The sequence below is a fragment of the Drosophila innubila genome (genome assembly GCF_004354385.1).
Source record: "Drosophila innubila isolate TH190305 chromosome 3L unlocalized genomic scaffold, UK_Dinn_1.0 0_D_3L, whole genome shotgun sequence".
NCBI lineage: Eukaryota > Metazoa > Arthropoda > Insecta > Diptera > Drosophilidae > Drosophila > Drosophila innubila.
This window is the reverse complement of record NW_022995376.1, coordinates 20380159-20404445: the sequence shown is the minus strand read 5'-3', so window position 1 is coordinate 20404445 and position 24287 is coordinate 20380159. Positions and strand designations below refer to the sequence as shown.

The following is a 24287-nucleotide window of genomic DNA, read 5'->3' as shown; positions in this document are numbered from 1 at the left end:
CTAATGCATGCAAAATGGCAAAGCCATAAAAAACATATTTCCCCCAATTGCATGGCTGTAATAAAAGATGGAAAACATTAACATCGAGCCAAAACGATTTATGAAAATCTTTGGCAAAATGAAAAACGAAAGAAAAATCAAGTAAAAATGATGACTTAATGCACTGAGCACAGAGAAAAGGAGACACTCCTTAAGAGGTTGCTTCGAAAAGAGGCCTGGGGGGTGGGGGCAACCAAAATGGTGGCACACAACGGTAAAAGACAGAGACAGAAAGGCAGAGAGAGAGAGAGAGTGAAAGAGAGCCCATTCAGAAACCATTCAACGACAATTAATGTTAAATTTAAAAATACATTATTTTAATGTGTCGTCAGCTGGTTGAGAGCTGTTGCTGTTGCTGTTGCCAAGCCGCTCTGAGGCGACGATGATGGCAGCGACGTTCCGTTCCGTAAACATGGCCAGAACCAGCTACCAGCTTCAAGCCAGCAGCTCCTCTAACTCCCAACAGCCAGCTTCGCCTGAAGTCTCGCCGCCGTTGGCTACGTGCATTGAATTTGTAATTTGCGCACGTTCGCAGCAAACATTGAATAATGCTCACAGATAGGAATAGTCTACCCCCCTTTTCCACCACCCTTCCCTACTTCCCTTCTGATGTCTCCAACTCTTACAGGCACTTTTCGCTAAGTAAATAAATGTAAGCGACAGAGAGAGGGTAGTATGAGGGGTTTGCATCAATTTGTATTGACTGCGCGACGCGTTGGCAGCTCATTTGATGGATTTCCCTATTTTGGGCAGCTACAAAAGATGCCTATGAATCACCTGTATAAATGTGTTCCGTCTCTATAGACAGGGATTTGCCAAATGCAAAAGGCAAATATTTAATGTATGCTAAATGCCTGGGCAGTAATCTGATTGGTTGTGCGTATGTGTATGTGCGGGTGTGTCTAGCATCTAAAATAGGCCCGGTGTAAATCGTAGGCGTAATTGCACCAATTGCCAGCTGATATTTATATTGTTCAATTCCAAATACCAAAGCATACCATGTGAATAAGTAATTGTCAGCTGGCCATATGTTCTAGTATTTAAATTTAGTTCGAAGCTGTTTAATTTAATTTAATTATTAGATACTTTGAGATATTTTTACATTGGTTTTGTTTTTAATTATAGAATTTCCAATGTAGAATATTGAAGCCGTAAGACGCAAGCAAGTTGATATAAAATCACATTATTATAGTTGTTTTAATTTCTGTCATAAATAAAGTATTTACTCTATAAGATACGCATTTCTTATTATTTGCTAGATCTCTACCAATATTAAAGTGAAATACTGAAAAATTAAATAAGCTTGGCCGTCAACTTGTTTTATTAGCTTAGAACTTATTATTATATTCTTTTCTTTCTGAACGTTTTCTTTTGCGTTAACAATTATTTTTAATTTATATTGCGAGTCAACACTATAAAAAATATTTAAGAAAACTGGCACTAATACTAAAAAATTAAATAAGCTTGGCCGTCAACTTGTTTTATTAGCTTAGAACTTATTATTATTTTCTTTTCTTTCTGAATTATTCTTTTGCGTTAACAATTATTTTTAATTTACATTGCGAGTCAACACTACAAAATGTATTTAAGAAAACTGGCACAAAAATATGTAAGTCAACAAAACAAAAGCAGAAAGCAGAATCTTTGAGACTATGAATGATGAGATGGAAGGATAAGTACGAAAATAAGTTAAAAGAAAAGAAAATTAACAATTTGTTGCGCTTTTGCGAATAATACAGCTCAAGTTGTCTGTGAGCTTGATACCCTGTAAGTGAAACTTTTAAAGGCTTTATACACTCGAATATAAAAATAAATGACAAAATGAAGTTTTAATATAAATTTTGAAATGTAGGCTAGTTAAAACAGGGTATCTTTATGGCGAATACTCGCAATTGCAGTTGGTTTTCCTTCATTTGTCAAGCTATTATAATAAAGAGCGAGAAAGAGACAGAGAATGAGATAGAGATAGAGAGATAGAATAAACCGACTACTGGCCATGATATTAACATAATTTATCCAGGGCTTAGCTGGTTGCAAGACTCTTGTGAGACTTGTGAGAGGGGTTAGTGAAGCTTGTGGGACTTGAAAGCTGGCATTGCATTAGTTGGCAGTTGGAATCGAGCAGTTGAATTGAGCACAAAGCACAAATGGCCAAGCAGCTCATCGTCTTATCGAGTGGCATAAAAAGAAATGCGTATGAATGATTTATGATATAGGGGAGGGAGGAACTTAAGGGCAGCCCTGAACCCAACTGCATTAATGCATTTGACCAGGACTATGTTGCTATGCAGCATTTTGTAAAAAGGAAATGCCACTGATCCAAAAGGAATCCTTTGAATCTGTCGAAAAAAAAACAAGGCACAAATAATTTAATAAAGGAACCAATTTCATAACCGTTGTCCTGGCAATTCCCCTTATGAATTTCAAGGAACAATACTAAGATGAAATAGCAAATGAATGAATGAGCTCAGAATAAGCCAAATGAAATGAAATACCAGGCAAGTTCAAAGAATGAGCTCGATACACAACACGGCATGCAAGACACATATGCGACCAGTTCACAAAGAAGATGATACAGAGCCTCATCCAGTTGTGAGGAATTCAGAAAAGAAATTTCAAACGTGATGAGGAGCAAAAAAAATTGATACACTTGCAAAATTGCAGATGAAATAAAAATATTCCATGCAATTCTCTCATAGTCCTAGTTTCTCTTCCTTACATCAAATAACTGTTTTTAGAGTGACCGTATATGTTAACACGTATATGTTTGTCTCCCCTCAAAAGAATTTAAACATTTTTATTTAATTTTTATTAGATAATAAGGGTTGTCTGCTAAAGATAATGCTTACCCTTTTCTTTCCTCACCTTTTCGATGATTAATTAGTTTTGACATTTTTAAGGTGACCATATAAGAGTTTCATTTTCTTTTACTAGTAAACTCTGGAAATATACGTAACAAATAGTTAAAGCATGGCTTAACAAAGGCTTCGCTATATTATCAGTTTCAGGGTGACCATATAAAACCCGCTTTTAAAGTGATCTCAATACTTTTAGGACTCATGCTACAAAGTGTATTCAAACAAAGGATAAAAGTAACGAAGTTGCCAGTCAACAACTGTTAACCAACTTGCAGTATAATAACAACAACAACAATAGTAGCTGCAACAACAGCTTGAAACAACAGCAACAATGTTTTGCGTCGTCGAATGTGGCATGCGGCAAAAGTTACGCGCACTTTGACGCGTAAAACCGGTAGCAGAAATGGCTGCCAACAACGACGCGACAACAAAAAGCGTGATACGTGCGTGAGATGCTGCTAAGCGGCGACGCCGACAGCGAAGCCAGCAGCAGCAGCAGCGATAGTAGATATCGTCAAGTTGTTGCTACACTCGACTACAAGCGGTACATACGACAACATGTTGCGATTGCCACAGCTTCTGCGTTCAGTGCAACTTCTTGTCGTCGTATCATTGTTGTTGTGGTTGTTGTTGTGGTTGTTGTTGTGGTTGTTGTTGTGAGTGCCCCATCGGTTAGAGGTTTCCCGTATCGTTGATTACATTTGCAATTTAGCGCTTGTCCCTCTTAAGCTCCGTTCGGCACACACCTGGAGCGGGAATTATAACTAGGTTATGATACCTGCCACACACTCGGGAGCTATCAGTTTTCGAGGGGAATATGTGTCCCCAAGTGTACAAGGAGTTCGTTAACACCCAGTTGCATGTGGGCTAACTTTTTCCCTACCATATTTTATATGAATTTTTTATTCGCACGTTTTTGCGGCTTCTACAATTTATATTTCTACATTTGTTTATGCACAAGTCAAGTCTAAATCTGTCATCTCCAAGTACGTGCTCCATAAGTACGCTAACTTGATCAAACCAGAACTGATTTGTTAGACATTATTCTCTGTGTTGACTAGATGTAATAATATATGTCAAATTCAAAAAAATCTATAAATATTTTGAACATAACTTAGAGTATCAGCTATTCAATTTTGTATAGCTCATTCCCCCTTTGATTATAATCTAATTATCTTTCGTAGATATCTCTTTATCTTAATTGTTAAATTTTGCATAGCTTCAAGCTGTAATTATAACGTCGTTGCTCATTGGTTTTATTATTTTTTATTACTGTTCCTATTAAATAATTATGGATTGCATAAATGTAGCACTTTGAAGCTAAAATATCTGAGCTTAACCCCTGTTTGGCCAATGCGAATTTGAGCATTAGCTATAATTATATAGAACATGGAAATTTCGCATAGCGGTTGTGAGACAGATCATTAGGGGCTCAAGATGTCGGCACTGGCGGGTCACTAATTAGTCGCAATTAAATTCATTAATTTAAATTAATATGATTTGAAAAACATAAAACTTAAAGAAAAAGATACAAAAAAAAATATTCGCGTTACGCATTTTACACGCCCAAGGGCAAAAGCAGAAACGTTCGTGGTCCCGGTCTCCGTTTTTGTCTCGGCCAGGCCAATGACCAGTAGGAAACAATGACACAAAGTGTGAAAAGCAATGTTAATGATGCGAGATCTGAGAAAAGACGCGGACAGAGGCTAATGAATGTGCCTAAGGTTTGGGTAACTCTTGGAACAAGTTGTAAATGTCAGAATTGAAATACTTATATACAAATATATTTTAGGAAACACCGTCAACAATTATTTTACATTGTTGCTGAAAACTTTTCTAAGGCTATGTTGAAAAGTTAATTGGGGTTGGAATTTTAATACAAGTATTTAGAATATAGTTATCTAATAGAATCAAACATTGAAGTCAGCTTGATTTGATTTTTCTCTTCCAAATTTATTTAACGTAACGTTGATTCATTGAGATTAGACTAAAATTTCTTTATCAATGTTTACTAAATCTTTACTTAACTTGAACTCTGGTTAATGGATGTGAACATTAAAGTCATCTTGACAACATCCTCTTCGCAAATTATGGCCACACAGTGGAATTGTCTTTCTGGGCTGACGCTTATCGGTTTGGTCCTGGTATAAGGCAATTGGTGGGACCTCCTGCTGTTCTGTTTGTTTCTAATATCCTGACGCCGTTGGCGACAATAAACACGCCCATATTGAATGGTTTTCTGAGCATCCCTCACATAAAGCCCATAAAGCGCAGCGGTTGCTGCTGTCATTAAAATCTCTTTTTTGGCAGTTTTATACTCGTATTCGGTATCTTCGGCCTATAGCCTCGATATATGGGGGGTAATTCCCGTGCTTGATGCCAACACCTTTAACCCCTGGCAGCCACACCCGAAAAGGTTTTTGCCAAGGAAAATTTTTCCCCTTTGTCTAATTTGATAAAAGCACGAGAGATGAAAACGAATCTTTGCCATTCTTTTTGTTTGGGCGTGTAAATTGCTTTTTGGACGGGGGCGTATCAAGTGGTGTTCTCTAAAGTGCTCAACTTTCTGGCGGTCCAAGATTTCAGTTTGTCGACCCTCCCAAAAAAAAAAAAAAAATCTCTGTTTTTCAATTGTGCGAATCTTTCGACAAAGAGAGGAAAAAAAAACGTTTGTTAATTACTTCGAACATAATTTTTTGTGGTCTTGTCGAGTGCAGTCGTAGCTTAGGTTTCATTATTAGTTTCAGAGAGGAAGCAGGACACAGAACTCGCACTGGCTTTGGCTTTTGTTTAACCCTACAGCGTCCAAAATTTATTGGCACAACTTCAAAAAACAACGAGCAAAGTTTTAGCCGGGCCAACACCTTTCACATGTTTTTGGCATGAAAAAGCGTTAAAAGTTTTTCCTCCTGGCATTTTTGCATGACGTGTTGAATACTTAGTTGTTGGTTTTCTTTGTTGTTGTAATCCCCACATTTCTTTCTGCAGCACAAAAGGTAATGGGTTAATTAAGGTTTTTGCTGTGGCATCGGAAGCGGTTGCAGCACTGTGGGCTAATTAAGTGGCATGAAATTTCATAAAAATGCAAGTAAATTGATTAAAAATTGCCAAGCCAAGCTAATGGCAAGCACTGTCTATGACGTTGTCGTTTCTTGATATAGAAAGTGAGGTTAAGTTGCAGTTCGAATGAGGTTAAGGTGAAGCGATAAGCTTGACAGTCAATGAAAGTGAAGTTTATTTAATGGGAAATTGCATAATAAATGAAATATATGCTTGTTTAGGATTAAGTTGAGGTTATGTACATTGAATTAGGTGCAATCTAAAGAAAGTTAAGTTATCGTAATATGAAATTGGAAAAAAGGCTATAGGTAATATATATAATTTTTATAAATCAAAGATCAAAGTTAGTTGAGGTTAAGTCAACCATCTCATGTATTTCTGTTTACTTAAATAAGAGCTCAAAGAAAATGTCAGTTATTGTTGAATTCTTGCGACTTTACTAGCAAATGACCGGCGTCAAATTATGTACAATATCCGACAATTGTGGATAAGCGATTACCGATAAGCGATACCATATCATCCGTGCTTATAGACGTATCAAAAACTTGGCAGAAAAGAGAAAAAAAATCATTGCTTATTGTTAATTTATTTCCTTTTTGGCTTTAGAATTTTTTATTGACTTTGCTTTGTACGCTCTGCAAACTGTGCGGACTATGCGGACTGTGCGGACTCTTCGGATGTGGCATATCCGGTGCCATGTGCCGCACACACGACGACCCGCAACCCTCAACCCGCAACCCTCAACCCGCAACCCGATGGCGCGTGGGGGGCAATGACCATAAAAGTCAGCAATAAGAAAGAACACACTCCGAAATGGGACAGGACAGAGTTGGTTGGCCATAACAAAAGCCTCGACACATTCAGTGGAACTTTTAAGCGTCTTGGCTGGGCTTGTAATGAACTTTTATTTGCATTGTGCTAACTGAGGGCGGAGTGGTTGGGCTGTAGACAAGTGTGCCAGATTCTTGTTCAACGCAACCAGAAGTCGATACACTTGCCGCCCATTTCAATTCATTCATTTATCCCATAAAGCGACCGCCGCATGTGTTGCAAGGACTCCTCGATTTGGTTGCGGTACAGGCAGAGACTCGAAGTTGGAGGGTAACGGCATTAGGTACTGCCACCCTCAAAATCGATTTATGGACATTTCCGGGTTGAAATCACTTAAAAGAACTGGAAAATGGGGGACGCTTGCTTGTTAGCTCCTCACACAGTCAGCGAAGTCTTTTGTCCTCGGGTTTTATGTTTCCCCCTTTTGATCGCATTCATATGAACCTCTATTCGTATTTGCTCTTTCACTTCCCCCTTCCCAAATCACATACAATCTGTCTATCCTATTCGCTCTCTGTCTTTGTGGGTTCAAAATTTTGCGCAAATTTGTAAGCTTTATAAAATAAATATTGAGGGACAGAATTTGACAAAAGGGGCCGCTTGACATTGGGGATGTATTTTTAGACGTTTTTGACTCACAATCTACTTAGGACAAGTGGACAATATTATTATTAAGAAATGTTCGAATACTCGACTGGCAGATACTCTGTAGTCATACTATGAACCTTTGCAATGTAATTAGATACGCACGTGGGTAAGATAATAATTAAGATTTAACGTAAACAATTACAGGGTATGTCAAAGATATAACATTAAGAAATTGCCAAAATGTAGTCTTTAGTCTGTTGCATCAAATGCAATTTTTTGTTAAATATCTTAAAATAAAATTTTCATTCTCCCTTTATAGAACGTCTTTCGGTTACAATTTTCTCAGATTAATGGCTAGATTTAATAAACCTTGTAGCACTTTGTAATAGTGCAGCTTAAAGTGCTTTCGTCTACTAAAGTATTCCATTAAAACATTGTACTCAAAAGTGTTTCAAGGGTTTCACAAATATGCGCACAAATATTCTGCGCATTCCCCAAAATTTGTGTGCCTTTATAATTCTGATGACTCTGGTCTGTCGTCATGTTTACACTTTCAATAAAAATCTACTCTCAGTTTAATGTGCCAGACGAACACGAAACTGTCCCTCTCTAAGCACAGTTTCTATCCCTATCCCTATCTCATTCTCGCACCGCAATTATGGCCTTTAACCCTTTTGTCAACAACTTCGAGTTTATTTGGACTTTATATGACCATGCCAGGGCTGTCACCATTGCCACTGCTGTCTGGTTTTTAGCTGATGCTGACCAAAAAATGCCTTTGAGCATTGTCATAAGCGGGTTTTCGGGGACTTTTCCCTTCCTTTTCACCCGCATAATAATTTTATATGCTTTTTGGCTGCATTTTTGCATAGTCAGTTGAGGGAAGCTGCAGCAGCTTTGAAATTTCTCTGGTCCTGGGGCGAAGTCAAGGCAGGTCCTGGCGAGTTACATTTGGGCAACCATGATGCATGGCAGATGAGTCATGCAACCCTTTAAAGTTATCGAAAATAATATATATTTAAATGTAGCCAAGGTTGCCTCGGCATTTTCTGTTGACATTTCATTATGTAATGAAAATTGCACACCCTGTCGATAAGTACAATACTTCAATTGGGAGGGTTGCAAATTTTTCGTATTTTGCCCGCTCACGTAATATTAATAATAATAATAATCATAATATTTTGATTTGATTTGCCTACCCTCAACAGAAAACCAACAACCCTCGATTCGTGTTTATAATTTACGATAATAGCGCTGACTTGTGACATTTTCAATTAATATTTGAATCTAGAGAGAGTTTTATGATTTTCATCTGAATATCGAAGCATTAAAAGCAGCAACAACGACACTTTCAACAGTTGTCGATGAAATTATTAATTTGCCATATTTATGTAAGCCAATGGAGAAGGGAATATTGCCCAGAATTAACAACTGGGGTTTCTCTTTGTGTGTTTGGATTGGATTTGATTTTGTTTGTCCTGAGCTCAATTTAAAAGCGACTGTCTAAGTGAGTTTCCTTTGGATTTTAATTGGACTTGAGGACTTCCCTTGATTATAATGGGCTGTCGATAAAGTAAACAAAAAAAGTACACAAATCAAAAATCTAAATATATTAAAAGAAGAAAACATCTAGATTTTAAGACCACTAATGTTTTTTTTTTTTATTTCTTAAAGTGAACTTATCTTTAAAATAATATACTTAGAACAATTTTCGAAACCGTTCTTTTTTCTTTAAGTTCCATTTAATGTACATTTTTGACAACAGAAACCGTTGGAATTGCTGGAAAACTTTATCAAGTGCTTAACGGCACTGCCATAAAATCAAATTTATGCATTACCAACTCCAGTATCAGCACCTGCATTTCCCGACTTGCCTCGGGGGAAGCTCACACTTTAAATAGGCATTAAATTGATACAGCCAAGTAAAAAGTTTTCCTTATTTTTTTGTTGGTTCCACCCCCTTGGCAATCCTGCCGCAACACATTCCTAATCGCTTTATAACTTCCAACGCAGTTTATCAGCGCTACCTTCCCCGCGTTCTCCCTTCCCCTCGTAAAGGGGGCTCAGCAGGAAAAGTTATTGTTGAGTCTACGAAAACGACGCGACGCGTCGCTTGCACGCACTAAGCACTTGAGATGACATCGTTCTCAACCCCCATTTTCCCAGACATGCCGCTAACCAACACTAGCAAAGTCTACATACAAAAGTAGTCACACTTTCTGGCTCTTAGACTTGTGTCTATCGCGTGCTTTGCTTTACTTTTCTCGCACTTTATGCGCCAGTCATCCATCCAGTATTTTAGTGTATCAAGTATAAATATATTTAGGAGTTCGTCTGGCACTCTGGCTTTCTATCCTCCCGGTCCAGACTCCGGCATGCAGGCGGAAATTATTGTCGACGGCGTCTTGCATTTTTCTTCTCGTTTTTTGTATCTTTTTCTTTTCTTTTGTGATGCCAAAACTTTTCGACGCCACCATACAACAAAGTTGCCACACTTTGTGGCATGTTTTCCATTTTATTTTCCTTTTTTCTTAAGTTACTTTTCCTGTAGCTTTATTCGTTTGCGTCGTGTCTGACGCATAAACAGATTTATTTATTTATTTACCTCGATTAGATGGTAACGTTATCTGTTCTATGTCTATTGTGAATGCCTTTTTCTTCATGGGAGGGAATCACCTTAAGCTGAAACGTGTTATTCACCAGATACAATCTATAATAATAATATTCGTATAGGTACTAAAAGTACCTGTATCTTTACGACTTAACATACGAAATGACTCACAATGATTCACGGCCTCTGGTTGATAAGATAACAGCCTATGTACATTACCAGAACTTGTTATCTGATAAGACCGCTAAATCAACTCGTATATATTGGCTATTTCTGCCTAGCCTTGGCACAGTACGAATATTCCAGTTGAGGAATTAAGACCTACAGTAGTAAAGGATTACAAAAGCATTTATCAAAGTCCAGGAATGCCGCCACCACATCACGAGGATCGTCTCTTTGGTATCCATTTCGGATTGCATTTGGGCCACAATGGACACCATCACCACCACCACCACGGACACTCGCCACCGCCGCACCACCATCATCACCACCACGTTCCACCACCGCCGACGTACCACGATCATCATCACCATCATCACCACGGCCCACCGTCGCACCACTATGACCATCACCATGGATACGTTGAGCACCACCATGGACACTATGATCACCACCATGGACCCCCACATCATCATCATCATCACTGCTAAGGCACAGTGAATTGAGGAAATGATGCAATGATGAACTTTGTGATTGCCTGTGAAGTGAATTTATATACATTTATGCAAAAAATATAACGAATTTTATTTATTTTATACAAAAATATAAAAAAATCTAAAAAAAATATAAATATTAGTTAAATCTTTATTTCAAAAATGTGTTTTTTTCAGCCAAATTAAAAAAGGAAAGCATTAAATCCTGAAAAATAATTTACAAATTAAAATCAAGAAAATGTACACAAATATGAGTAAAAACCAAATTAAAAATATACTTATATAAATGCTTTTGATATCTTCGAAAATAAACTATTAGTCAAACAAATGAACTTAGAAATATTTTAACATACAAATAACGAGTTTGAATGGACAAAATATGAGTTAGACTTTGGAATCCTACGAAAATTACTATCTGCAATTATGAAATGGTATTTAATATCTTATCTACTTAATTATAACACAAAACAAAGAAAAAACATTATTCATAAGAACTAAAATAATAAGAAATGATAATGCCTCTAATTAAAAAAAAGTAATCCCTTTGAAATGATAAGAAAATGTCATTTGATATCTACGGCGTATCTACAAATAAAATTAATAACGACATGGACAGCTAAGAATTAGCTATAAATAGAAAAGTCACTGTATTAGTTAAATGTATAAATAAATAATCCGAAAACGAAGTACAATAAGCGGCTTATGCCGACCACATTGCGAATTAGCCACAGCGACAATTCAATTAGGTGGCCCGCGGTTAGAGCTACATATAGCTAAAACTAACCGAAGAACCTAAGCTCTGTTAAGCACATAAATATAAATGAATTAAATATCAATGGCCCAGACAAATATTGGTCAATTACAAGCCATTAGAACTGTTTGTCACATAACGCTAATTAGCAACAGCTACAAATGTGTAATTAAATTTTTAAAACACTACTCAACTCGATGAGGGCAAAAAGGCAGGAAAGGAGGCAACGGGGGTCGAGGCGACTGTCATAAAATGCAAAATGTTGCCAATGGCGTGGGACGTTGATTCGACACCTGGAAAATATTGGTAATTAAAATTTGCCATGTTAGCCAGCTTAGCCGGTTCGTGGTTTGGCTCTATGACGTTGTCTAATAATGTTGTAAAACATGTTGGCATTAAATAAAGCGACAGACATGGTCCAAAATAACACCCCAAAGGCAGCAACAGCAGGCGTTACATTTTATTGACTTTATTGACAGCCAAAAAAAAAAAAAATAAACCGAAATAATAATAATATATACCACCATATATATACCCCTCTCTATATACAACTCAGTTTTAATCGAAACTCTTGACGACAAGTTAGGCTAATGGAATCGGTAGCATTTCTCAGCCTGTCTGCCTGTCAATTAACTATGAAAATTATTTGCGACCAACCCACTAACCAACTGTGCAACCCGTCTAAATGCATTTTTGACAATTTCATGTGACAGGCCTCAAATTGACAACTCACTGAGAAAGTGAAACTAGTCACTTAAACATACACACACACACATAGGGGACGATAAACAGTTCACATCTCAATTCATAATTGTCATCATACATTTTGTATTTGCCGCTTTTAATTAAAAATCTTTATTATATTGTTTATTTTGCGTGCCCATCTTATTTGCAATTTGAATTTAATTATTCGACAGGAGCAACACAAATTAATAACAACAAGTACTGTAAGTACAAGTTAGTTAATAAATGTTATTTAACTATATGGCAAAAAGATAAAAAGGATAATTTGTAAATTCCACAAAATCGATTCAATCTAATAAATAATAAGTAATTCGTTAAGTTTAAACAAGTTGTCACTTGTAATTTATAGTTATAAGATAATGAGTTGGCAGCTCTTTTAAGTTTGTTTTCAATATTATTATCTCCACCTGAGGAATACAAATAAATTCGATTCGCAATCTAGTTGATAAACACTATATTATTTCAGTCATGCTCAAAGGTTTTCAATGAATAAGCTGACAGCCCTTGAAGTGTTGTTGAATATATCACAAATGATAGAAGATAACCCTCAATTTATTTCATTATTCAATTTATCACTTCAAGTTTATAACTAAATATTATTGTGCAGTACTATTTTAAAAATTTATCATAAGCAGTTCATACATATTATTTAATTTAAACTTTCCTCTTATATTTTCAGGTACGGTAAATCATATATCTATCTAATGGATGCTTCGAAAATACGCATAAGTACACTTACAATTACTGAACTTAATAACATAATCCAATAACAGTAACAATATCTTATATATGTATAATACAATACGTTGATGTGTGCAAGTGCAATACAAGCCTCATTATTAGGTTAATAATAGCACGAGAGTGTAATCAAAGTCGAGAGTAATTTCAAGAATTCAACTCACATTCGCCGTCATGACATTTGACCATCTGCGATTACATAAAACAATTTAATAAACCCATGAAAAATCAAAAAATGCGATAAGTAAGAACCCCACAGACCCTGGCACAAACTCAAACTGAAACTTCAACTACAACTTCAAGTCAAACTCACATGTGGCAATAAAAATTCCTTAAATAAACATACAAGAGGAGTGAACCCAATGATAGGAGACGGGAGACAGGGTACTGAAAGACAAAGCTATATCAACTACGCGTGCTCGCAACTATCTGGCCAATGTAATCAGCCAAGAGCCAAGAGCTGAGAGCTGAGAGCCTGAGAGCAAAGATCCCAGACTAGAGAAGACCCCAGCCTCGGTCCCAGACGTAGACACAGACACAGACACAGACAGACTCAGCGTAATGTCGCTTGTTAGTGCTAATGATGGGTAACTTTCCGACATCTTCGCTTCTTGTGCCCCAATAAGCTGAGCAGATGCTGAAACAAATAAAGGAAATAAATAGCATACATAGAGCAATTGAACCTACGATGTTTAGATACTCTAACCGATATTGAGAATTGGAAAAGCGATAAGTCTTGTACTGCAAAATTATGATATAGTCTGGAGGAAAAATATGAAGACTGAATTAATAGAAATATAGAAAAAGTCAACTTGGCATATGGTGAGATATGGCAGATAAATTGGATTAAACATAACACTATATGTATGATGTGTTTTAATTTAGTAATATATCACACGAAGTCCGTCGTATGATAACATATTTTATGATCTAATATTACATTTTTCGACTCCAAGATTTATCTCAAAAAATCATTGTGAAGTGATATATATAGAAATGATTATTCTAATCAGGTTATATGATATTAAATAGACTGTTCCGATAAGAAAAACTGATCACATTTTTTAGAAATTAATTAAATACGTTTTCAAAAGTAATTCTTCCTACGTTTGAAAAAGTTTCAAAAGGAAACCCCTTGAAGGATTCAATTACAGTTTCATTAGCAACTTTACATTCTAACTAATATGCCAAATTGAAGCGTAGGGCATGCAAACGCATAATAAATTTGTACAGCTGCGATAGAAGCGGCGCGATATGCCTCCAAATGTGCCCAGGTCTGGCGATAGCCATTCCGCATGTATGTCATAAATTGCCATGGAAGCGCAACAGCAGCGCCCAACAAGTTTTTGGACCAGGAGTTCGCCCGTTTGAGGCTCGGCTTGGTACCAGGTTCAGGTCTTCAGGTCCAGGGTCCAGGGTCCAGGTTGTGTCTAAGCAGTAAAAATTAATAGCTAGCATAATAAGCGGCATTTTATGACAAGCGTGCACCTTAACGCAGCAGTTAGCCACGCCTCTCAGTCTACATGACACCCCCTCGCGAAATGTACTCATCCTGGCCACAGTTTCATATCTGTATATGCTAGCCCAGTTTGACCAACGATTTCGCATAGCATCACACGGCAAAAGTCATTAGGTTTTAGGTGAGGGATCAGTTGGTCGCGTAGTCACTTGAAAATTACGCAAATTGAAAGTTACATCGTTTGGGCTGGTGACGTGCCATGGCCAAAATGGGCATTAGGCCAGGCCAAGAGAGGACCATCTGCTTGGGCCTCCTTTCCCACTCTCCCTGTCTCTCTCCCTCTCTGTCTGTCCCTCACTTTGTGTGCAAATGGTTGTGGCTTCACAAGTTAGTTATGAGCTTCATATTGGCGCTACAAGATTCCGCTTTATGATAATTACACGCAGCCACAGTGCCGCTTTATTTATATGCAATTCAATATGTGTGAGGCAGACAGCAGCAGCAGCAGAAGCTGCGGAAAATTGAAAAACTTTGAATATTTGTCTGTGTGTGTGTGGAAAATATATGGCCGATTATGTAAGAGCTTATGGTGGTATATCGTTATTGGGCGGATTGTCGGCATTGCCAGTTTATATGAACCAAGCTAATGGCTTTTTGAGTTTAATTGAAATGGTCATAGGGGAGGCAAAAACAGGAGAACAGGGGAGACGTAAGAGCTGCAACAAGTGGCATGCTTAACTATCAAAACAAACGATGGAAACATGTTTCAAAGATTAACTAACTACGAACACAACCTCAAATTAAGAAAAAAATTAATTAAAGTGTCCCATTTTGATGGAATACAAAAATGTAGCTATAATGAACTTACTTATCTTTAAAAGTCGATGATATAATTGATAATTACATTTTATTCCTATTTATAAATGAGCTAAAAAATAAGTAAATGTTCCTGAAAGTCAACATAACCTCAACTTCTACAGTTTCTCTTCATTATATATGTTAGATTTGCTTAGCTTTGGCAACTAACAAAACTGATGAAATGCACGATTTTTATAATTTAAAATAAACAAATAAAATAAACTCGATGCCGATGCAGTTCTTAACTATAAGCATTACCCCAACTGAAGAAAATAACAGTTGAAATTCACCGGTTGAGCCAAACTGTGAGAAAAACTCTAAATGAAATTTGAGTACATCTGAAAGAACATAATCCGAACTTGCCCAAGGCACATTCCGTATACGTACGGGCTCTAATACCTTTGCTATATTGAGAATTTATAGCACTGGTACTTATACGACCTCTGAGTGTGCTGATGCAAAGACATAACCATAACAGAAAGTCTCATAATATTCATTAGGAGTTTACTACAACCTACGCTCTAGCATAGCCATAAACCAAGTTTTATGCTCGACTATTTGCAAAGCAGGAAAGTAAATAAAAAGTATAAAATCAAATACTATATCCAAACTGTAGAATCATAAAAGTGATTAAGTGATAACTTCATATGGTAATCAGTGGAGGCTTAAAGTTTTTTTTTTCCTTTCCGAACAATGAACTCTAAATGTTTATAATGGTTAGTTTAGTTTATAACAATGAAATGAAATCTATTAGTAAACTTACAAATGATGAGATATTGAATTGAATAGAAATAAGACGAGAGAAGAGAGGGAGAGCTACAAAAGAACTGCCATAAATCATGCACTCATCCATTTGTTCATCGATGGAGATCGTCCAAATGTGGAGACACTTGTCAAAGCCATTTTTGATTTCTCGACGGCCATAAAAGAGACTGAGTCTCGGTTTTGATATGCAAATTAGCTACAAATCGAAATAACCGACAGCCCTTCTCTGTCTCATCTTCTTTCTTCTCTTTTGTTGTTTTTTCTTTTGGCCCTATGCAAATGGAATGCATTTGCAGCTTTGCATTTTAGAGCTGTGGCCTGCATTTTTATTACTTGTCAAAATACGACAAAATTTATGGCAGCTTGGCAATGTTTTTAACGCCAAAAGCAGCGCAAAAAAAAATACACCAAAAAATATGAGAAAAATTCAAAGAAAAATCCAGGCCCATAAATCATCCAAGTGGAGTCGAGACTCCAACTCTGGATCCGAATCTGATGCTGATGCTGATTCTGACAGAAGACAAAAAAAAAAAAAAAAATAAACACAAATGCGGCGCATAAAAGTCATAAAAATGAAATTAGCCAACAGACGGTCGTGAGGCAACTGGAACCGAAATCTCATTCCCTCTTCTCTAATTTTTTTTTGGAACAAGTGCCTGAAGGACGACAACGAAACTTGCCTCTTGGAGTTGTTAAGTGGAGGGTGACATTAAATTTAATATAAATTTAAATTGACGCACTTAACGAGAGATAACATTTGTGGGGGATTTTACGAATCAAAGAATATTATTCGAAAAACTAAATTAAAATAAATAAAGGAAACCAATTACCAAAAATTAAATCATATTTTATAGAGATAAATCGTTAGTAATTCTTAGAATCTATCGAAGGAAAAGATGTCTAATCTATACTTTGTGTAGTTACTTGCAACGTGTAGCCATTAAACTTGCCCCGCATCGTTGCCAAAAACTTCACACACACACAAGAAACTTCAAAAGAATTTGGCAAACTACCCGCACAAAGTTTACCCCCCTTGCAGACCCAACAACACACATAATTAAGACTTCTTCGAGGAGCTGAATTAGTGGAAACGAGCTAATGAACCAAAAGTTGCACAGAGTAAAACTTCAAAGCTTGAAACAACCTCGAAACTCATCAAACGATAGACACCATCTGCCATTCATCTTCATTTGTGTAGAGCGGCGATCATTTCAAATGTGTCTATTCCAATGGGGTATCTCCCTCTCTCTCTCTCTCTCTCTTTCTATGCCTCTATGTCGCTTTCTCTCTTATGGTACGTTTGCTCGATATTCTAAGAAAAATCATCTCGTCGGCATATCAAAGTAGTAAAACGAATGCGACGGCTCCACAAAAACAGCCGAACAATTTTTGCTTTCATTTGAAAAATGACATTAAAGTATTTTGCATGGACCAAAACCAGACGAAACCAGACGTTAATCATTGAAATTCGTCTCGCATATGCGGTGGCATTTCTACAGTAAGTACTAAAATTGTCAAACCATTTACATTCCAATTTACTGGAGATCATTGAAAAATCTTTTAGTCTATTTAACTGTGCTTTTCTTTTTTTCAATACCGAAGATGTTGCTACAGTAAAAAAATTAACATTGTCAACTATTTTGAATTCCCTTTGATGTAAGCATTCAAAGATTTTTCAGTATCTTTAACTATTTCTTTTTTTTATCAATGCCTCCATATTTATTGTCATTGCTTCAGTAATGACTAAAGTTATCAAGAAAATTGCATGTCGTTTTTCTTAGCATATCTAAAGATCCATTCATTCTCTTTAACTATGCTTCACTCTATCAATGCCTCAGTCTATCATTGACTGACTGAAGAACTGTTTTGTGGGTAGTTCGTCTCTATTCCTCACTTTATCTCTCTTTCTCTCACTTTTTTCTGCTCTGTTGCGTTTCACTTTGATCTTTTTAATAGAAACCGCTCAACAACTTGGAGTGAAATTTATGGGCGATGAAAAGTGCAAGTGATTTAAAGCAAAATATATACAAATAGAAATACTCATACAATGACTATGCCTTTGGGCCAAACACGTAAACGGAAAACATTAACACACAACAAGCCAATTAATTGAAAGCAAATTGGCCATTAACTAGCCAAAAACGTTGAAACGAACCCCAGAGATTAACCACAAGTGTTCATCAACACCAAAAAAAAAAAAAAAAAAAAACAAATGAGCAAGTGGAACGCGTAAACAGCAGCCAAACAATCCAACGATCGATCGATCGATCTCGATGAAACGATCAATGGAACGAGCCTAAACGAAACTCAGTTACAAACTCGACTGCCGATAGATCGATTGATTGCCAAATGGAGACAGAGAAGAGAGACAGAGAGAGAGAGAGAGAGAGGAAAATATATAAAGAGAGAGGGAGAGATATGAGTACTAGGTTACAAGATCGCTTGATCAACATCAAACAAAGCGATCCGCTCAATGGCTTGATTAATGTGCGCCACATCAATCAGAGAGCTGGAGGCTGATTTGAGGGAGAGGAGGGAAAAGAGACGCATAAAATAAACATAACAGACTTTAGCAAACGTTTGTAGTGAGCGAGATGGCTAGATAGATATATAGTTATTGCTATAGAGCCTGCTGCACCCACACACAAATTGAGTTCAACTCGATGTGGTTTTAGGCCCATGGTCTTGTCAAAATAAATGAGCTAACATAAATCGAGCATTGGCTAGGGGAAAATCGCACACTCGTACTTACTACGACTATATCCAAAGTTGACTTCGATCAGCAACAACAACAGCAACAAAGTGACGACTGATCGAATCAGCATGGCCAAAGAAAAAGCCAAATGCATTGCCCACAAATAAACAACGACAACAAAAACAGCAACAACAACAACAACAGAGTTTGCTTAGTTTAAAGATCACGATCTTTTGCAGCTCCATGAAGCGCTTGCCAAAAAGAGCAACACACAAAACAAAACAAAACAACACAACAACAAAAACAACAAATCACGTTTGTGATCTTGACTTTAGACACAGAAAAGACAAAAAACCTACAGAAAAAGAAACAAAAATAATACTTAACTCTGCAAAACCGAAACGGCATTAAAACGAAAGAAAAGTCATTTAAATAGCCGGCTTTAGGAGTTGCGTTTTAAAGGGAAACATTTGTTTGAACCGATGACGCCGCAAGAAAGCCAGAGTCGGGTTATGTTCAAAGGGGGTTGTGTTGAAAGGCTTTAAGTAAAAGGAATAGTGAAAACCAAAGAGCATAAAAAGATAAGACAGCAACTAAATGAAGATTACAAATTGGTAGAAAAAGTCACGAGCATGTTTCCATAGTTATAAGAATTTAAAGAATACTATTTATATTTTTTTATATTATATTCGTTATTATGCACCAATTGGATATTTAGATCTTTAGTTGTTCCAATTTTTTTAATTATCTTTGATTTCATCCCATAATACAATCTATTAGGAAAATATTTCCCAGAATATATTTCCCATTAGAAAAAAATCTTTGAATAACATTGTAGTTTTATTTTCAATTTTATATATTCTAATACACATACTTGGGTATTTTTTAAAGTCTGATTGTGAATTTTGTGCATTAATTTTCTTCTGAGATCCGTCTTAAAGGTCCAAAAGGACCCGTTTTTTATTCAAAGTATAACATTTTTCTTTCTTTTTCTTACACTTATTGGAGTAAAATCATAATTAATATCCTAATTTCCAGATTTTTCTATATTTCATTGGCATCACATCTATTTTAATAATTGTTCAGAACTCTCACGGCGTTTTTTTCTGTATGATAAGTCAGTTTTTTTTTTTTTTTAGATCTTAGGCCCCCATTGACGCCGCCTATGTTGTTTAGGCCTAGACAAGTTCTACTTGTTTGGTTCTTTTGTGTAGCCAGCTATTTGTGTTGTTCTTGTTGTGGCTACTTACTTGTGTGGTGTGTGTATGTGTGTTTGTGTGTATGTGTGTTTGTGTGTGTGTGTGTGTGTCGTGTTCATTGTTTGTTGGGTTTGTTGTGCTTTGGCTACACATGCAAAGTGTTGTTATTGTTGTACTTGCATGTAATTCTTGTTGTTGTTGCTGTTGCTGTTGATTTTGTTGTTGGTCTGATTTGAGTTACATGACAATGAGCAGATAGGGAGCTATTGGGGTCTTTGCTTGCACAATGGCAATGAGTTCATCGGGTTTTTTTTTTGGGGTTTTGCCTTTAAAATTTCTGATTGGAGTCTGTTGTTAGCTATTCCGTTGTTGTTGTTGGAAAGGTTTATGGTTGCTTTTCGAGTGAAGAAAATAAGAGGCAAACACGAAATCTTAAGCTTCCGTCTTGACAACTCACTAATTCTTCAATTGTTGAGCAACTTTCGAATTGAATTTTAGCTCGTAACTCGTAATTCGTAACTGGTAACTGGTAAATGGGAGCTACCTGGGGTTATTTGGGTAACAACCCATCAACGAAAAACGACCGACACGAACGTATTAATAAATAATGTGAATATCTTTTTCTTTCGCCAAAAAGGTCTCTCAGTTTCTCCCAACTCTCGGCATTAATTTCATTTACCCCGCTTGTTTACTCTTCCCGTGCTTCACCTAATTAAGGTATCCATTGTGAATCCCTTGGAGAGTTGCAGCAATTTGCTTCAGTCTCGTTTCTCCTTCCTGACTCTCAGACTCTGGCCACATACATCATTTTTATAATTTACGTGTAATGCATAACAAAAGCTCAAGTAAACAATAAATGTATAATAGCAACAACAACAAAACAAATCTAATTTTGAGAGCATTTTCCCCAACTTACCGCAAAAGTCAGCTCAGACGGTAGCTCATCAATTTTCCACGTGTGATTTATTAACTAATTTTCATACACATTTAAATGCGCATTTCTCGCGGCACGTACCAAAGCGATGCCTCTCTTGAAGAAAAAAGAAAAATACATGGAAATTCATTAGCAAAAATTGTTGCTTTTCCTTCATTTTGCTTATGGTTCACATTATTGTTCGTTGCTTCGAGAGAAATATGCGCAAAAAATGAGCCCTGCCACGGCTAAAATGTTTGGGCATTAATTATATTTCGATTCAGACTCAATGGGAGGTGACTCGGTGGGTTTTCCTAGGGAAAAGACTTAATAATTTGTTATGAATGAGGAAGTAAACTTACATAAAGCGAATGCAGGTGAAGAAAGTAATAGAGTTTGAGGTTCATAATCCGAAATCTTTGTTACTTTAGAGAAACGCTTGGAAAAATTCGCTTTTTGTGTATAAATGGTTTAGATCTTACAACAATTATCCTTCTTTGACTATATGAAAATCTTTCCAAGTTATTCAAACAGACTACAACTTGGAGGGGAATACATAGATAATAGAAGAAGCTACCGTTACGAAATAAGATTGAGCGATACATCTACTGTTAGACTGGCAAAGTTAGGAAAGTTATCGCCTCGATATGAACCCATTTAAATGCCAAACTGCCACAAGAGGCATGCAACCAGCAAGAGGAAAAACTCCATGTTTACCTTCTGCATACAACATTCTGGCGACATCTACATGGCCATAACTTGCACATGAGGCGCATGGCTAAGAGCAAAGATGGCAAGAGGTGCCAGGGATGCCAAAAGGGGACCAAGGGGAACTGTAGGAGAACGGAACATCGAAAAATGCAACCAACCAAATTTGCTTGACATTTACAATGGCCAAACTGGCCAACTAGTTACTGCCAACTTGGCAACTGGCTTACGAACCAAGCTCTCTGTGTGATGTGTCTGTGGACTGGATGTGTGCTAGTTGCCAAGGTAGAGAGGGTGACAGAGTTGCACACAGTGCAAGGATGAGGGGACAGAGGGAACCAGATCCAACACAGGGGCACTTGTGCCATTTTAAGTGTTTATAGGTATTTATTTTTATTGTTTTTTATGCTTAACGATTTTTTAAGTGGAGTGTGCAGCTGAAACAGCAGCAAGAAGCAAGTACACTGAATTGTAAAATCAAGCACTTAAATATACCCTAGACAGCAAGAAGTAATTGAAAAATTTGTGTGATACCTTTTAAACAAAATTTCTAAGAACGAAATTGTATTTTGAAATAGTATCTTGAGTGAAATGGTATAGAATTTGTTGTTATTCAAAGACTTATAAGTTTTCTTAAAATTAAACAGCTTCGTGCGTTGTTGATCAATATACCCATTAGCATCCTTATCGAAGAGAGGTATTTAAACGTCAACCAACCACTCGACTTGAGCTCGTATGCAAAATGCTGACGATACTTGCGAGTTTCACTTGATTTTTTCTTATTTCTTGTTTTTCTTTTTGTATGGTTTTGTCGGTTTTCAGTTGGTTAACAAGCGAAACAACAAGCAGGCGGCATAGTTTAGCAAGTTTTGTATTTACATTGTGTTCTCAGAGGTCGACGCAAGTCAGCTGCAATTTAAATGCCAAGTCGAGCACGAAAAAATCTCAAGATGGGCTGAAGGTTAACTGGGAAGACGGTAAAAATGTAGGGGGAAGAAGAGAAGTCGCAAATTCAGCTTGAAGCTAAAAGATTTATGTGCCCTTTGTTACGAGAAGTTCCCCAGGATAACAATGCACATTGGACCGCAACAATTTCGCTTTCAATATTGTTTACCTTCAGGCAATATTTCAATTAATTCTGCGAAACGAACAGAACAACAAGTAAGAAAGTTCTAGTCAGTAATCTCCTGGGTCTAGACTCTAGAGCCTTAAATATACTGTTTTTTGCAAACACTATATTGACTGGTAAAGTAGTATTTTGTATTGCATTAAAACTTTATTAAAAAACATATTACTAAGACCAACTTGAAAATACTTAATTAAATATTTTTATATCGTTTAAACTTCGCATAAAATGCATTTAATAGTAAACGCCAGATATATCCTTGATCCATTCCAAGTAGCTAGTGACTTTAGTAAAGACAACAGGAAAACCATTCTCGCAACCATGTAAAGAACCATATGACATAACACCAATCTGTTGTTTGTTTCTATTTAGTACCAAAGGGCCACCAGAGTCACCCTTGCAAGGTGATCTGCCGTTGGAGGTGGCCACGCAGATGCTATCGCTTTGAACTATGCCTGGATCGTAGTAGAGCTGGCAGGTGTAGACATTCATAATAATGAAGTTCGCGTACTGCAAAATGTTACAAGCGGGGGGACTTGAGTCGGAGGTCTGGCCCCAACCTGCGACGATAGCATTCTCCCCATCAAATTGAAACTGCCTGGTGTTAAGAGGGGGCAACATTATCTTCTTGATGTAGTCGTTGAATGCAATAAAGGGTGTATTGATCAAACATATATCGTTCGCCAGATTGGAATAATTAAAGTCTTCGTGTTGCCAGATATTGTTGCTATCAACATGTATAGAGAGCCTGGGATTCAAGAAGTCGACGGTACCGTAAATGATGTACACGGAGTTGCGACTGCATAAAAATCATTTCAAGTACATAGTTATTCACATATGATCAATTCTTGAGCGTTAGCCACTTACTTGTATACACAGTGAGCAGCAGTCAGCACCCACTGATTGGAAATGATGGAGCCTGAGCACAAGCCTTCACACAAAAAATCAAATTTCATGTAGAGTCCCACCTGGTAGGGGAATTGACCATCGTAAGCCCTGTAACCGTTGGTGATGCTAAACTTCCTTGGGGTCTTTTTAGGCAAGTCCCGAATATAAATTGGGCTTGCAGGTTTTTTCTTGCCGAAAGCAGAGACGAAGACAATAGCCAGAGACAGAACTATGAGCACTTTCATGTTGTTTGCCTGCCGCATTACGAATGATTTTACACTGCGTCGTTTATTTGCTCTGTAAAGAAGTCTTATCAGTTGCCGTATATCAACGCATTATTCATAGCTTCCCTTCGTTCTGTGTGAACAAGGGAGAGCCATTTTTTAAATGCACTTACAAATGCGATAATTCATATGGGGATCTGATAATTCACGCTGCAATTTATTTGGAGAAAATTTGTATACTGTTCTGTCCAATATAAAATATCCTATGACAAGTATATTTTTAAACGAATATTTTGTTTGATATTTTATGTTCATATGAAATAAGATTAATATAATAACTAATTATATTTAACTTTTTCAAGTGGAGAATATCTGCACAAGTGGTTCACAAAGGGTATAAGGGTTTTTGTGCATGTTCTATATTTAAATCTTACGATTCATGCAGTTGAAAAAATGTTAATGAACTGATAATTGCAAATTAAATATATATACGAACATAAAGTTACTATACTTATTTAATAACAAGTTATGCATGATAATACATACAATAACAAATACGATAAGAGTGTTATATTTATC

At 36.7% G+C, this 24287-nt stretch overlaps 3 protein-coding genes across 3 annotated transcripts in view; 2 read left to right on the top strand and 1 right to left on the bottom strand.

Moving 5' to 3' along the window:
- Window positions 1–24287, top strand: part of LOC117789283 (frizzled) — a 109290-nt gene that overhangs the window by 48415 nt on the left and 36588 nt on the right. The window lies entirely within an intron of this gene.
- On the top strand, window positions 10269–10744 carry LOC117789285 (histidine-rich glycoprotein). Its single transcript, XM_034628408.1, has one exon. The coding sequence runs from the start codon at window positions 10353–10355 to the stop codon at window positions 10635–10637; it is 285 nt and encodes a 94-aa protein (XP_034484299.1). The 5' UTR covers window positions 10269–10352; the 3' UTR covers window positions 10638–10744.
- LOC117789284 (collagenase-like) lies at window positions 22788–23738 on the bottom strand. The gene is made up of 2 exons (XM_034628406.1): window positions 23464–23738; window positions 22788–23395 (listed from the first exon to the last, which is right to left on the bottom strand). The coding sequence occupies exons 1-2, from the start codon at window positions 23727–23729 to the stop codon at window positions 22831–22833; spliced, it is 831 nt and encodes a 276-aa protein (XP_034484297.1). The 5' UTR covers window positions 23730–23738; the 3' UTR covers window positions 22788–22830.